This window comes from Ranitomeya imitator, chromosome 6 (genome assembly GCF_032444005.1).
Source record: "Ranitomeya imitator isolate aRanImi1 chromosome 6, aRanImi1.pri, whole genome shotgun sequence".
In the NCBI taxonomy this organism is placed as follows: Eukaryota; Metazoa; Chordata; class Amphibia; order Anura; family Dendrobatidae; genus Ranitomeya; species Ranitomeya imitator.
The window spans coordinates 431,334,021-431,351,005 of NC_091287.1; the positions used below are offsets into that span (position 1 = coordinate 431,334,021).

Sequence of the window (16,985 nt, forward strand, 5' to 3'; positions counted from 1 at the left end):
CCTCCAGTCCGTTACTGCATCCCGCAACCTGCTCACACAAAAAAAATATCAAGTTAAGGTACCAGCATTTTTGTCCAGGCAATTTTCATTAGTGTTATTATTTTTCTGTTGAACCACAATTTTGAAGCAATGTCTGATTTTCATTAGTTGATATTCAGTGAAGATATTTGGAAAAATATTTTGTTAGCTTCAACTTATTTCAGTGACCATTGTGGGTTTTTCTTACTTTTACAGAAGATACCAACAATTACGTCCTTGTGTGTATATCACAGTACATAGCAGACTCCAGAATCAATTCACAGAGAATTTGTCTGATGGTGGGGCCTGTAGTTCGTATCTCTCTTGTCCTGAGCGATCCGCTCAGCTGATTTATGACCAAACAAAATGTTCAGCTGTTATCAGATGCAAACAGTAGTCCAACTGTATATTATAAGTTAATTGGATCCATTAACCAATGACATTACTCATTACACAAAGTTTTGCATAGTTTTCAAAAACAAGAATGTGTGAGACCAGGACCATTTTATACGTGTACTTTTGTAAAGCTGCCATTCCTACCTGTCTTTGTTATTATATATTATATATAATGGTCACATCCTATTCTATTTGTTGTAGGAAAACTTTGGAATATGCAAATAACAACCGCCAATGATTCCTTACGGAGTAATGAGATGAAAATTAATGTCATTATTTACGGATCAGATGGGAAAACAAAGGACATTTTTCTTTTGCAAAATTCTGAGATTCAATATTTATTTCCCGGCTCTACAGATGAGTTTTCGGTAAGTAAATACAGATTAGACAAGCATAAAACTATAATAGTTCAAACTAGCAGTGTGCCAAGGGTGCAGTAAAGGTAACACATATTTATTGTGATTGGTAACTGGCATAACAAAGAAAAACAATTAAAACAGTGTTTCTCTGCATTCCATAAAGGTAGAATAATTAGTATTAATCTAACAGCAGCTCGATCACAAAAACAAATAACAGGTATACTGTCCAAAAAATAAAAAGCAGTTGGACTATGAAAAGTCAAAAAATAAAAAAAATATTTTGGCTTACAGCTTCCCTCATTTGTACGGTATGTTCATACCTGCTATTTTAAATTTTTTTTTTTGTTCCTTCTTGGCACAAAAGTAGCATGCAGGCAAAAAAAATACAAAAAAAAAACAGGCGAAACACGACGTATTAGAAAAACTTTCGGCCTCATTCTGACGGCTGATTTTCGCATACATTTTATTATCCATGATTTCAAGGATAGAACGCGTACCAGTTATAATCTATGAAGCTGATCATATGACTTTTTTTTTTTTTGCATCTGTTCACAAAAAAATCAAGGAGACGTCTGTTTTTTTTTTTTTTTTATCACTGATGAAAACTAGCAGTCTTTGCAGTTTATTTACTTTTCCACACGGGAAAATCACTGATGAAATACTACTGGTAAATACTAGCCAAACTCTGATGAAATTTGGATGAAAAACACTGATGACACTCAGACTCAGTGACATCTGATTGAGGCCTTAGAGCCATAGTTATTGGATATTGATGGATATTGAGGACTAAGGAGCCGAACTTACACTCCCAGGCCCATATGATTCTGGAACTTGCCCTGCTAAGCCTCGTTGCTTGGGCCCACATAGTTATATTCCTTTAGAAGAAATGCTATATACTCAGCTTGTACTTATGTGACTGCTGTAAATGTGTAAAGTTATAGACTAAAAAGAAAAATCAGCTAAAATAACATTCAATAGTCCCTGTACAAAGTACCATGCATTCACTTAGTATGTTACTGGCCTTTTAATAGTATTATGGTGTCTATTGATCGTACACATATTGATTTGCTGTAGTATAAGTTACTGCATATTGCTTGTGTTCAGCTTCCACATGTTCTCAAATGACAAATGACATTATATTAATCCATTCACTTGACACGGCATGTTCTGAACACCAGACTGTTAACTGAATGCATCCTCCGTCTGTTTAGTAACTTACAGAAGAAAGCAGAGCTCATTATATCAGTTACATTTTATAGCAAAAAGAGCGATAATAGACTAATAAAGTCTAGCATGTGTATGGCTGGAAGGGCCCATTTTAGATGATTAGAAAACATATATTAACTGCCGGTATTATCATTTTTATTGAATAATTAAACAGCATTCACTGCAGACTATTCCAGGCCTATTTCCTACTGTATATGCCATTCACTGCACTTGTATCAGCCTTTACATTAGGCACTGATCTCAGCCTTAAAGATTCAATCCAGCCTTACTGAGCTAGCATAAATGGACAATCATGTCACCACAAGACAAGCCTAGGAAGATGGCAGAGAATGTCAGACTTGGATAAGCCAAAGATAATCTGAAAAATATTCTCTATACTTGTCAAGCAAAGGGTGACATAGACGGGGTCCAACACCAGGTTACCTACATTAACCTAAAGAACCGAGGGCTGAATGGGGATAAAGAGATAGAATTCAAAAAACATATGTTGTGCTTCCATTCATTATCCATAAAACTTTTTCTGCTTAATGATGTATGAACTATTAGTAGTAGTATAATATATCATGTGTTACTCAAATATAATAGACTGTCACCACATCACCCTCCACCTCAGACCTCAACGCTCGTTTCACCCCTACTTCATCTGGTACTCCTTGGTAATATTCCGCTATCTGGTGACTATGCTCTATACTGTAATCTTATTTGTATTATTTTGTGTCTCTCATCGACCTCCTGTTTCTTTCATCGTTCCTTGTTACATTTTATTGTTACTGTGTAATTGTGTCTCAATAAAATATTTATGGTGCGTATATATACATTTGTCTGATTTTTCTATTAATTGGTAGTAACACATAATATAGGAGGCTTTTTCTGTGTGTGTTTATCTATATTGGAAGGAATTATAGGATTATAGGCTTTTAACTCTCTCTTCCTTATTAGTATTATAGGAGTGAGGTTAGATCTCAAAGACATGTCAGTTTCAGAGAATGATATTTTATATTTCACAATTGAATTGACTCCACTAATTGTATGTAAAAAAAACAGGTAACAATCGAAGATATTGGAGAAATATATAAGCTGCGTCTAATCTGCGATCACTTACCCACTGCACCAGGATGGCATTTGGAAAAAATTCAAATGGTGAATGAAGAAACCAAACAGGATGTGCAGTTTGACTGTAACTCTTGGCTCCTTGTAGACTGTGAAGAAGAGGAAGCCATAAAAGAATTTCGGGTGATCGGTAATCAACAAGAACTTTTACCTGGTAAATATAAGTGAGACTACATTAAATGTTTGAATGTTACTGGAATTATTGTCAAAATCAAGGGCTTTGCTAGGGTCTTAAAATATCAGGGGCCAAAGTCCCAAGGGATAAGTCTCTCCATATGCTACCACTCCCTGGCCACCTAAAGTCAAAATATGTACTGTTCTGAACAAAACTCGCTATACAAAGACTGTTATTATCAATAATTTTTATATATAAGAGGCATCGTGATTACTCGCTAATCCCGCCCCCTGCACAGTAGCTCCGCCCCCTCCACATCACCACACATAATCCCACCCCCCACCTCATTACCACACATAATCCCGTCCACACACATTACCACACGAGGCTCCGTCCCCACAAATTACCTCACGAGGCTCTGTCCCCACACATTATCACACGAAGCTCCGTCCCCACACATTACCACACGTGGCTCCATCCCCACACATTACCACACGAGGCTCCATCCACACACATTACCACACGATGCTCCGTCCTCACACATTACCACACGATGCTCCGTCCTCACACATTACTACACGATGCTCCATCCTCACACATTACCACATGAGGATCCGTCCCCGCACATTACCACACGTGGCTCCGTCCCCACACATTACCACACGTGGCTCCATCCCAACACATTACCACACGAGGCTCCATCCACAAACATTACCACACGATGCTCCGTCCTCACACATTACCACACGATGCTCCATCCTCACACATTACCACACGAGGATCCGTCCCCGCACATTACCACACGAGGCTCCGTCATCACACATTACCACACGAGGCTCCGTCCCCACACATTACCGCACGAGGCTCCGTCCCCACACATTACCACACGAGGCTCCGTCCACACACATTACCACACGAGGCTCTGTCCACACACATTACCACACGAGGCTCCGTCATCACACATTACCACACGAGGATCCGTCCCCGCACATTACCACACGAGGCTCCGTCCCCACACATTACCACACGAGGCTCCGTCCCCACACATTACCACACGAGGCTCCGTCCCCACACATTACCACACGAGGCTCCGTCCACACACATTACCACACGAGGCTCCATCCACACACATTACCACACGAGGCTCCGTCATCACACATTACCACACGAGGCTCCGTCCCCCACATTACCACACAAGGCTCCGCCTCCCCACACATTACCACACGCAGCAATTCAACGACTTCAGCCAAGGTAAACGTACATTTAATTGCATAATCACCAGCAGCGTTAATTAGATATCAATGAGCGTGCCAAGCGTTAGCTGGCTGGAAACAGCTAGTACTTATATACAAGGCCATAATAATACTGTCTGACTGTATCACCTACCATTGCCACTACACAGTGAATACATAACACTGCTACAGAACAAAACATGCTGTACAAAGAGCAAAGACAAACTAACAATAATAAAACCAAAACACACACAGTATTACAATATAGTTTTATACAGTGACTTACAGGTGATGTTGGTTTTGATTGGGGTCATTTGCTTTCTCCATTTTGTTCTCATTTGGCTCAGACCACCATGGCAACTTCTTGATGACTTTCATCTTCAGAATTTGTAACACAGACACATTTCCATCATCATCCCCACCTACTCTAATCCTGAACAAACTCTCCATCCTGCTCCCCAAGAGACTAGACAATTGCACACCATGAAGACCATGGATTCACCTTTTTAGAGTTATTTTTTTTTGTATTGGCCAAGGAGTAATGCCCCCGGTGTGCCCTATTATAACTAACTAGATTGTGGCCCGATTCTGACGCATCGGGTATTCTAGAATATGCATGTCCCCGTAATATATGGACAATGATGATTCCAGAATTCGCGGCAGACTGTGCCCGTCGCTGATTGGTCGACGCAACCTTTATGACATCATCGTCGCCATGGCAACCATTATGACATCTACATCGATACTGTGCCCGTCGCTGAATCAGAAACGTGAGATGTCTACGTCCTTTATGACATCATCGTCGCTGTGCCCAGACAGACAGACAGACAGACAGAAAGACAGACGGAAAATCCCTTAGACAATTATATATATAGATCAGGAGGACTGGTCAATACAGAAGTGTCAGGAGGACTGATCAATACAGAAGTGTCAGGAGGACTGATCAATATAGAGGTATCAGGAGGACTGATCAATATAGAAGTGTCAGGAGGACTGATCAATACAGAAGTGTCAGGAGGACTGATCAATATAGAGGTGTCAGGAGGACTGATCAATATAGAAGTGTCAGGAGGACTGATCAATATAGAAGTGTCAGGAGGACTGATCAATATAGAAGTGTCAGGAGGACTGATTAATATAGAGGTATCAGGAGGACTGATCAATATAGAAGTGTCAGGAGGAATGATCAATACAGAAGTGTCAGGAGGACTGATCAATATAGAAGAGTCAGGAGGACTGATCAATATAGAAGTGTCAGGAGGACTGATCAATATAGAAGTGTCAGGAGGACTGATCAATATAGAAGTGTCAGGAGGACTGATCAATATAGAAGTGTCAGGAGGACTGATCAATATAGAAGTGTCAGGAGGACTAATCAATATAGAAGAGTCGGGAGGACTGATCAATACAGAGGTGTCAGGAGGACTGATCAATACAGAAGTGTCAGGAGGACTGATCAATATAGAGGTGTCAGGAGGACTGATCAATATAGAAGTGTCAGGAGGACTGATCAATACAGAAGTGTCAGGAGGACTGATCAATATAGAAGTGTCAGGAGGACTGATCAATACAGAAGTGTCAGGAGGACTGATCAATACAGAAGTGTCAGGAGGACTGATCAATATAGAGGTATCAGGAGGACTGATCAATATAGAAGTGTCAGGAGGACTGATCAATATAGAAGAGTCAGGAGGACTGATCAATATAGAGGTATCAGGAGGACTGATCAATATAGAGGTATCAGGAGGACTGATCAATATAGAAGTGTCAGGAGGACTGATCAATACAGAAGTGTCAGGAGGACTGATCAATATAGAGGTATCAGGAGGACTGATCAATATAGAAGTGTCAGGAGGACTGATCAATATAGAAGAGTCAGGAGGACTGATCAATATAGAGGTATCAGGAGGACTGATCAATATAGAGGTGTCAGGAGGACTGATCAATATAGAAGTGTCAGGAGGACTGATCAATATAGAATGTCAGGAGGACTGATCAATATAGAAGTGTCAGGAGGACTGATCAATACAGAAGTGTCAGGAGGACTGATCAATATAGAAGTGTCAGGAGGACTGATCAATATAGAAGTGTCAGGAGGACTGATCAATATAGAGGTATCAGGAGGACTGATCAATATAGAATGTCAGGAGGACTGATCAATATAGAATGTCAGGAGGACTGATCAATATAGAAGTGTCAGGAGGACTGATCAATACAGAAGTGTCAGGAGGACTGATCAATATAGAAGAGTCAGGAGGACTGATCAATACAGAAGTGTCAGGAGGACTGATCAATATAGAAGTGTCAGGAGGACTGATCAATATAGAGGTGTCAGGAGGACTGATCAATACAGAAGTGTCAGGAGGACTGATCAATATAGAGGTATCAGGAGGACTGATCAATATAGAAGTGTCAGGAGGACTGATCAATATAGAAGTGTCAGGAGGACTGATCAATATAGAAGTGTCAGGAGGACTGATCAATATAGAGGTATCAGGAGGACTGATCAATACAGAAGTGTCAGGAGGACTGATCAATATAGAAGTGTCAGGAGGACTGATCAATATAGAGGTATCAGGAGGACTGATCAATATAGAAGTGTCAGGAGGACTGATCAATACAGAAGTGTCAGGAGGACTGATCAATATAGAAGTGTCAGGAGGACTGATCAATATAGAAGTGTCAGGAGGACTGATCAATATAGAAGTGTCAGGAGGACTGATCAATATAGAAGAGTCAGGAGGACTGATCAATATAGAGGTGTCAGGAGGACTGATCAATATAGAGGTATCAGGAGGACTGATCAATATAGAAGTGTCAGGAGGACTGATCAATATTGAAGTGTCAGGAGGACTGATCAATATAGAAGTGTCAGGAGGACTGATCAATATAGAAGTGTCAGGAGGACTGATCAATACAGAAGTGTCAGGAGGACTGATCAATATAGAAGTGTCAATCAGACTGGCGGCCTCGACCAATCAGAGACGCGGGATTTCTACGTCGATGCTGTGCCGGTCTCTGATTGGTCGAGGCTCAATATAGAAGTGTCAGGAGGACTGATCAATATAGAATGTCAGGAGGACTGATCAATATAGAAGTGTCAGGAGGACTGATCAATATAGAAGTGTGAGGAAAACTGATCAATATAGAAGTGTCAGGAGGATTTATCAATATAGAGGTATCAGGAGGACTGATCAATACAGAAGTGTCAGGAGGATTTATCAATAAAGAGGTGTCAGGAGGACTGATCAATATAGAAGTGTCAGGAGGATTTATCAATATAGAGGTGTCAGGAGGACTGATCAATATAGAAGTTTCAGGAGGACTGATCAATATAGAATGTCAGGAGGACTGATCAATATAGAAGTGTCAGGAGGACTGATCAATATAGAAGTGTCAGGAGGACTGATCAATATAGAAGTGTCAGGAGGACTGATCAATATAGAAGTGTCAGGAGGACTGATCAATATAGAGGTATCAGGAGGACTGATCAATACAGAAGTGTCAGGAGGACTGATCAATATAGAAGTGTCAGGAGGACTGATCAATATAGAAGTGTCAGGAGGATTGATCAATATAGAAGTGTCAGGAGGACTGATCAATACAGAAGTGTCAGGAGGATTTATCAATAAAGAGGTGTCAGGAGGACTGATCAATATAGAAGTGTCAGGAGGATTTATCAATATAGAGGTGTCAGGAGGACTGATCAATATAGAAGTTTCAGGAGGACTGATCAATATAGAATGTCAGGAGGACTGATCAATATAGAAGTGTCAGGAGGACTGATCAATATAGAAGTGTCAGGAGGACTGATCAATATAGAAGTGTCAGGAGGACTGATCAATATAGAAGTGTCAGGAGGACTGATCAATATAGAGGTATCAGGAGGACTGATCAATACAGAAGTGTCAGGAGGACTGATCAATATAGAAGTGTCAGGAGGACTGATCAATATAGAAGTGTCAGGAGGATTGATCAATATAGAAGTGTCAGGAGGACTGATCAATATAGAAGTGTCAGGAGGACTGATCAATATTGAAGTGTCAGGAGGACTGATCAATATAGAAGTGTCAGGAGGACTGATCAATATAGAGGTATCAGGAGGACTGATCAATACAGAAGTGTCAGGAGGACTGATCAATATAGAAGTGTCAGGAGGACTGATCAATATAGAAGTGTCAGGAGGACTGATCAATATAAAAGTGTCAGGAGGACTGATCAATATAGAAGTGTCAGGAGGACTGATAAATATAGAAGTGTCAGGTTGACTGATCAATATAGAAGTGTCAGGAGGACTGATCAATATAGAAGTGTCAGGAGGACTGATCAATATAGAAGTGTCAGGAGGACTGATCAATATAGAGGTATCAGGAGGATTTATCAATACAGAAGTGTCAGGAGGACTGATCAATATAGAAGTTTCAGGAGGACTGATCAATATAGAAGTGTCAGGAGGACTGATCAATATAGAAGTGTCAGGAGGACTGATCAATATAGAGGTATCAGGAGGACTGATCAATATAGAAGTGTCAGGAGGACTGATCAATATTGAAGTGTCAGGAGGATTGATCAATATAGAAGTGTCAGGAGGACTGATCAATATAAAAGTGTCAGGAGGACTGATCAATATAGAAGTGTCAGGAGGACTGATCAATATAGAAGTGTCAGGAGGACTGATCAATATAGAAGTGTCAGGAGGACTGATCAATATAGAAGTGTCAGGAGGACTGATTAATATAGAAGTGTCAGGAGGACTGATCAATATAGAAGTGTCAGGAGGACTGATCAATATAGAAGTGTCAGGAGGACTGATCAATATAGAGGTATCAGGAGGACTGATCAATATAGAAGTGTCAGGAGGACTGATCAATATAGAAGTGTCAGGAGGACTGATCAATATAGAAGTGTCAGGAGGACTGATCAATATAGAAGTGTCAGGAGGACTGATCAATATAGAAGTGTCAGGAGGATTGATCAATATAGAAGTGTCAGGAGGACTGATCAATATAGAAGTGTCAGGAGGACTGATCAATATTGAAGTGTCAGGAGGACTGATCAATATAGAAGTGTCAGGAGGACTGATCAATATAGAGGTATCAGGAGGACTGATCAATACAGAAGTGTCAGGAGGACTGATCAATATAGAAGTGTCAGGAGGACTGATCAATATAGAAGTGTCAGGAGGACTGATCAATATAAAAGTGTCAGGAGGACTGATCAATATAGAAGTGTCAGGAGGACTGATAAATATAGAAGTGTCAGGTTGACTGATCAATATAGAAGTGTCAGGAGGACAGATCAATATAGAAGTGTCAGGAGGACTGATCAATGTAGAAGTGTCAGGAGGACTGATAATATAGAAGTGTCAGGAGGACTGATCAATATAGAGGTATCAGGAGGACTGATCAATATAGAGGTATCAGGAGGACTGATCAATATAGAAGTGTCAGGAGGACTGATCAATATAGAGGTATCAGGAGGACTGATCAATATAGAGGTGTCAGGAGGACTGATCAATATAGAAGTGTCAGGAGGACTGATCAATATAGAATGTCAGGAGGACTGATCAATATAGAAGTGTCAGGAGGACTGATCAATATAGAGGTGTCAGGAGGACTGATCAATATAGAAGTGTCAGGAGGAATGATCAATATAGAGGTATCAGGAGGACTGATCAATATAGAAGTGTCAGGACTGATCAATATAGAGGTATCAGGAGGACTGATCAATATAGAAGTGTCAGGAGGACTGATCAATACAGAAGTGTCAGGAGGACTGATCAATACAGAATGTCAGGAGGACTGATCAATATAGAAGTGTCAGGAGGACTGATCAATATAGAAGTGTCAGGAGGACTGATCAATATAGAAGTGTCAGGAGGACTGATCAATATAGAAGTGTCAGGAGGACTGATCAATATAGAAGTGTCAGGAGGACTGATCAATATAGAAGTGTCAGGAGGACTGATCAATACAGAAGTGTCAGGAGGACTGATCAATATAGAAGTGTCAATCAGACTGGCGGCCTCGACCAATCAGAGACGCGGGATTTCTACGTCGATGCTGTGCCGGTCTCTGATTGGTCGAGGCCTGGCGGCCTCGACCAATCAGAGAGCCGGGATTTCCAGGACAGACAGACAGACAGACAGACAGAAAGACAGACAGACAGACAGACGGAAAAACCCTTAGACAATTATATATATAGATCACTTTTCTAATATAGTTTCATTAAAAACTCCCTACCGTTCCTTCTGTCCCTCTTTACTCTATCTTACTGCTTTTTTTTATTTCCATTTTCATTACATTTTGTTTGCGAATTTCCAATAAAGGTTGGAACTCAAAGATGTTTCTAATAAAAGTATTTCCTGTTGTAAAGAAATGGCATTTTTACTTTGTCGCTATCAGGCTTTATTCCAGCAACTATTTATGTGTAATTTTTTTGAGAGAAAAATAGAGTAATATGTTAGTCGGTTAGATGCCTAATTTATGAGTTATTTTTTTGCTTTTCTTTGTATTTTAGGTGCTTAGTTTGAACAAAGAGTAAACCATTTTAAAAGGACTTCAGTAGCACTAATTGCACTATTTTATTGATAGATTATGTAAAAGGTTTTTCATTAATTAAAGAAGCACTCCCTTCATCAAAATGGTTATCCTCTTAATATATTGCAGTCATCATATTACACAGCACTGTGTACTTACAATTACTCATTTTGCCTTTCTACCCAGTTAATTATTCTCTTTTCTCTGTTCTATGTAGAAACAGGAAGTCTCTTGTTCCTGAATGTATCAGTCCCCTCTTTAACATCTGACTCAGCTGCTTTTATTTCCCCTGTTAGGGATTTTTGCAGTGATGCAGGGAAACTTGACCTCCTGTTTCTTTATAGATCTAATGGAAAACAGAAGAATTAACTGGATAGAAAGGCAGAATGAGGAATAGTTAGTGCACAATGCTATACAATCAGATGATGACAATATATTAAGAGGAAAAACATTTTCATAGGAGTGTTTCTTTAATATTTTGATGGTTAAGGACTCCAAAAATTAAAAATAACAAACTCAGCAACACAAATGGCTCAAACACTGTTTCTTCTCTGCTGCCCTTAATCTAGTTGCTAGGTATCATGACTACAGCACATGACTGCTGCAGCCAAACTCTTGGCTTGTGGATGATGCCAAGGTAATCTGTACAAATCACTAAACACAGTGATTAGCTGCAGGGGTCGTGCGCTCTGAAATCATGAATAGTGTTGAGCATTCCGATACCGCAAGTATCGGGTATCGGCCGCTACTTGCGGTATCGGAATTCCGATACCGAGATCCGATACTTTTGTGGTATCGGGTATCAGTATCGGATCCATAGTGAGGTGTAAAATAAAGAATTAAAATAAAAAATATTGATATATTCACCTCTCCGGCGGCCCCTGGACATCACGCGGGTAACCGGCAGGCTTCTTTGTTTAAAATGAGCGCGTTTAGGACCTGCGGAATGACGTCGCGGCTTCTGATTGGTCGCGTGCCGCCCATGTGACCGCGACGCGACCAATGAGAAGCCGCGACGTCATTCCTCAGGCCCTAAATTCCTAGAATGAGCGCGTTTAGGACCTGAGGAATGACGTCGCGGCTTCTGATTGGTCGCGTGCCGCCCATGTGACCGCGACGCGACCAATCAGAAGCCGCGACGTCATTCTCAGGCACTAAACTCCTCATTCTAGGAATTTAGGACCTGAGGAATGACGTCGTGGCTTCTGATTGGTCGCGTGGCGGTCACATGGGCGGCACGCGACCAATCAGAAGCCGCGACGTCATTCCGCAGGTCCTAAACGCGCTCATTTTAAACAAAGAAGCCTGCCGGTTACCCGCGTGACGTCCAGGGGCCGCCGGAGAGGTGAATATATCAATATTTTTTATTTTAATTCTTTATTTTACACATTAATATGGATCCCAGGGCCTGAAGGAGAGTTTCCTCTCCTTCAGACCCTGGGAACCATCAGAATACCTTCCGATACTTGGTGTACCATTGACTTGTATTGGTATTGGATATCGGTATCGGCGATATCCGATACTTTTCGGGTATCGGCCGATACTATCCGATACCGATACTTTCAAGTATCGCACGGTATCGCTCAACACTAATCATGAGTCATCGCTGCAGCCTGTCAACAAAGAAGTGGAGCAGCAGTGGAGAAACAGCACTGGAGCAAAGATAAGTAAATATAATTGTCTTTCTTGTATTTAACCTCAGAGAATCTTATCACTAAAAAAATGAATGCTAAGAAAACCCTTTATCTATGGATAAGATAGAAATGAGCTGTAGGGTATACAGTTGAAACTAGAAGTTTACATTCACAATATAAAAAGACACATATGCATGTTTTTCTCAGTACCTGACATGAAATCATCTATATAATTGTCTAAGGGTCACTTCCGTCTGTCCTTCTGTCTGTCTGTCTGTCACAGATATTCATTGGTTGTGGCCTCTGTGTATCATGGAAATCCAAGTCGCTGATTGGTCGCCGCAAAACAGCCATGACCAATCAGCGACGGGCACAGGCCCGAAGAAAATGGCCGCTCCATACTCCCCGCAGTCAGTGGCTGGCGCCCGCTCCATACTCCCCGCAGTCAGTGTCCCCTACGCTCCGCTCCCTGCAGTCAGTGTCCCCGGCGCTCCGCTCCCCGCAGTCAGTGTCCCCGGCGCTCCGCTCCGCACAGTCAGTGTCCCTGGTGCTCCGCTGCTTACTCCCCGCAGTCAGTGTCCACGGCGCCCGCTCCATATTCCCCTCCGGTCACCGCTAACACAGGGTTAATGCCGGCGGTAACAGACCGCATTATGCCATGGGTAACGCATTCCGTTACTGCCGCTATTAACCCTGTGTGTCCCCAACCTTTTACTATTGATGCTGCCTATGCGGCATCAATAGTAAAAAAAAGTTATGTTAAAAATAGTAAAAAAACCTGTAATACTCACCCTCCGTTGTCAGCTGAGGTGCTCGCGCCTGCCGCCATCTTCCTTTCCCAGCGATGCTTTGCGAAATTACTCAGAAGACCTAGCGGTCTCGCGAGACCGCTAAGTCATATGGGTAATTTCGCAAAGCATCCTGGGAACGCAAGATAGCGGCAGCCGTGCGCCCATCTGCACAGCGCCGTTGGATCCCAGGAGGCGGAGAGATGGGACGCTGAGGAGCAGCGACTAGAATGGTGAGTATGTTAAACTACAAGGGGCCTTCGGATCGTTAGGTGAGTATGTTTATTTTTTATTTTTTTAACCTGTGACATACTTGGCTCGGTAATATACTACGTCACTGGGCAATATACTATGTGGCTCTGTGCTGTATACTACAAGGCTGGGCAATATACTACGTCGCTGTGCAATATACTACGTGGCTCTCTGCTGTATACTATGTGGCTGGGCAATATACTACGTGGCTGGGCAATATACTACGTGACTGGGCAATATACTACGTCGCTGTGCAATATACTACATGGCTGGGCAATATACTACGTCGTTGGGTAATATACTACGTCGATGGGCAATATACTACGTGGCTGGGCAATATACTACGTGGCTGGGCAATATACTACGTTGCTGGGTAAGATACTACGTTGATGGGCAATATACTACGTGACTAGGCAAAATACTACGTGGCTGGGCAATATACTACGTGGACATGCATATTCTGGAATACCCGGTGCGTTAGAATCGGGCCAACATCTAGTATATTAATAATTATGGTAATCCGAATTGACCTAAAACGGGAAAGATCTATTCTGATTTCATGTCAGATATGGAGAAAAACATGCATATGTGTCTTTTTATATAGTGTATGTAAACTTCTGGTTTCAGCTGTAACTATTGTTTGTACACTTAAAAAATAAGGTTCACATATAAGCGTTCTCCATACAACATAAAGCTGTCCATTGAGAAAATTAATATATGACAGACACTGTAAAAAGCTGGAGAATTTATGAATAGCTTTATGCTGAATTTACTCCCAGATATGCTAAACTTTCAAGAATGTGTATTTCCAGATTTGTAATTTTCTATTTATTTTTCTTATGAATTGGAATGAGACCATTTGCTTACAAAAGTATCTGTTGTTGAGGAGGAATTGTAGACTTTATCCGTACTATAATAAGAGTTACATTAAGTCCCAAGAATTACAAATGATGTTTTCTTTTCTAGTGACTTTCTGACTCATTTCCTTTCAGTTAATCAGTATATAGTATCTGTGCACACTGGTGATCATTGGGGAGCAGAGACATTCGCTAATGTCTATATAACTCTCTACGGAGAGCGAGGAGACTCAGGTGCAAGAAAATTACAGAAATCATCCATCCCTGGAGACAAATTTACACGAAACAAGGTAAACTTGGGTTTTAATACTCAACTGTGTTATTTCCTTTACGTATGCTGTGGAACAATGTAGTGAGTGACTTCATTACTGTATTAAGAGGATAAATTGTAATCAATAAGTAACCATAAAAACATACAAAAATGACAAAAGCAGGGTAAGACTTATAATACATAAAGTGGAGGACAATAAATACCAGATAGTATAGTTTCCGTAACCATGAACAGCTACTGAGGAATATTGTAGCAATATTAAGCACTATATTTCTAAATTAGTAATTCATGGAATAACGTTATTCCCATAATCCTCAAGCAGCTGTATTAAGAGTAAAGTGCAAAAAGTGCCTACTACAGCGTTTTTAGCAATGGAAGATGCATATGCCCCCTATTTGAGGAAGCCAGTCAGGCGAAACGGCGCTGTCGGGGTCGTTGTGGAACTCTATTTACCAGATTGCTGACTATGTAAGTTTACCTTGCCTATACACTATAGGTCAGCTTTACACTATGTAATGTGCTTTGGGTAGTGGCGTTTTATTATATGGCAGGGTATGGAGCCCTATAGGAGTTAGCACTATGCAATTTTGCAGTATGCATCTTCCATTGCTAAAAACGCTGTAGTAGGCACTTTTTGCACTTTACTCTTAATACAGCTGCTTGAGGATTATGGGAATAACGTTATTCCATGAATTACTAATTTAGAAATATAGTGCTTAATATTGCTACAATATTCCTCAGTAGCTGTTCATGGTTACGGAAACTATACTATCTGGTATTTATTGTCCTCCACTTTATGTATTATAAGTCTTACCCTGCTTTTGTCATTTTTGTATGTTTTTATGGTTACTTATTGATTAAAATTTATTTTTAATATATTGAATATGCCCTCTTTTGTTCCTTGCTGATAGTTTGAGGAATATTGGTTTATGAATATGATTCTGAGGTGTGCTATATATTTGAGGACTTTTGATAAATTTGTATTAATAGGATGTAATAATATAGAGTCCTTACAAACTACCCCAGAAATCCAAACATTGTGTCACTACAGTTTTTTTGCCCAAAGATCACAAGATATTGTATCTAGTGTAGTCTTAGGCTTAAAAAGGTTGTCCACTAATTTTTCATTGATGACCTATTCAAATCAGTTGGAGGCGGATGTTCAGTACCCTGCCGTGGCGACTATCAGAAGACAGAGCAGTTCCGTAACTGAGCTGCTGTGGCCAGCGGCCACCACCGACCCCGAAAACAGCTGATTGGTGGGGGCGCCCTGACCATTCAGACATTGATGATGAATCCTAAGGATAGATCATCAATGAAACAGTAGAGGACATTTATTTATATACATATATTTAACGATAGTGGCGTAACTAGCGTCCGATAAACCCAGTGCAAAATTTGGACCTATTACCGCCCCCCCACATGTGGGTCAGAAGTATGGGCCCTTATAGCATTCTAAACCCTATAAAGACATAAATGTTAACCCCCAGTGTATATGCCCCATTCCTAGGCCCCTTCCTGGTATATACAGTCATGGCCGAAAGTGTTGGCGTCCTTGAAATTGTTTTATAAAAAGGAAGCATTTCTCCAAAAAAATTGTTGCAATTTCACATTTTCTTATTCACATAAAAAAGAAGCAAATTAGACATAATTTCACACAAAATCCCCAAAAAATGTCTCACAAAATTTTTGGCACATTTAATTTAATATTCAATTGCTTCCTATAACCATCAGCATGCTTTTTAAAACTCTCAACTGGAATTTTGGACCATTCTTCTTTTGCAAACAGTAAATGATGCGCTTTACCAATAAGCCTTACTTGGTCTCATCTGTCCACAAGACATTTTCCCGTAAGACTTTTCATCTAGTTTCAGGTGTGATTTTAATATTGCCCACACCTGTTACTTGCCACAGGTGAGTTTGAACAAGCATCACTTGCATGAAACAAAATTGTTTACTCACAATTTTGGAAAGATGCCAACAATTTTGCCCTGCCTTTTTTTGGGGTCTTGTGTGAAATTATATCCAATTGGCAATTTTTTCATTTTTTTGTGTGTTGTTCAAAGACTCTGGTATTGTGGTACATTGTTATACTGTTCAGAGACATCTGCACAAATATGGCCTTCATAGAGGACTCATGAGAAGAAAACCTCTCCTGTATCCTCACCACTAATAGTGTCAGAAGTA

General features: G+C 40.7%; 1 protein-coding gene across 1 annotated transcript in view; it reads left to right on the top strand.

The window, feature by feature from the left end:
- The first annotated feature begins 625 nt into the window (after positions 1-625).
- LOC138642825 (lipoxygenase homology domain-containing protein 1-like) overlaps positions 626-16,985 on the top strand; it is a 302,432-nt gene continuing 286,072 nt past the window's right edge. The window contains exons 1-3 of the mRNA XM_069731356.1: positions 626-782; positions 3,045-3,264; positions 14,663-14,817. Coding sequence (XP_069587457.1) covers positions 630-782; positions 3,045-3,264; positions 14,663-14,817 — 528 coding nt within the window. The 5' untranslated portion in view covers positions 626-629. The remainder of the gene's footprint in view (positions 783-3,044; positions 3,265-14,662; positions 14,818-16,985) is intronic.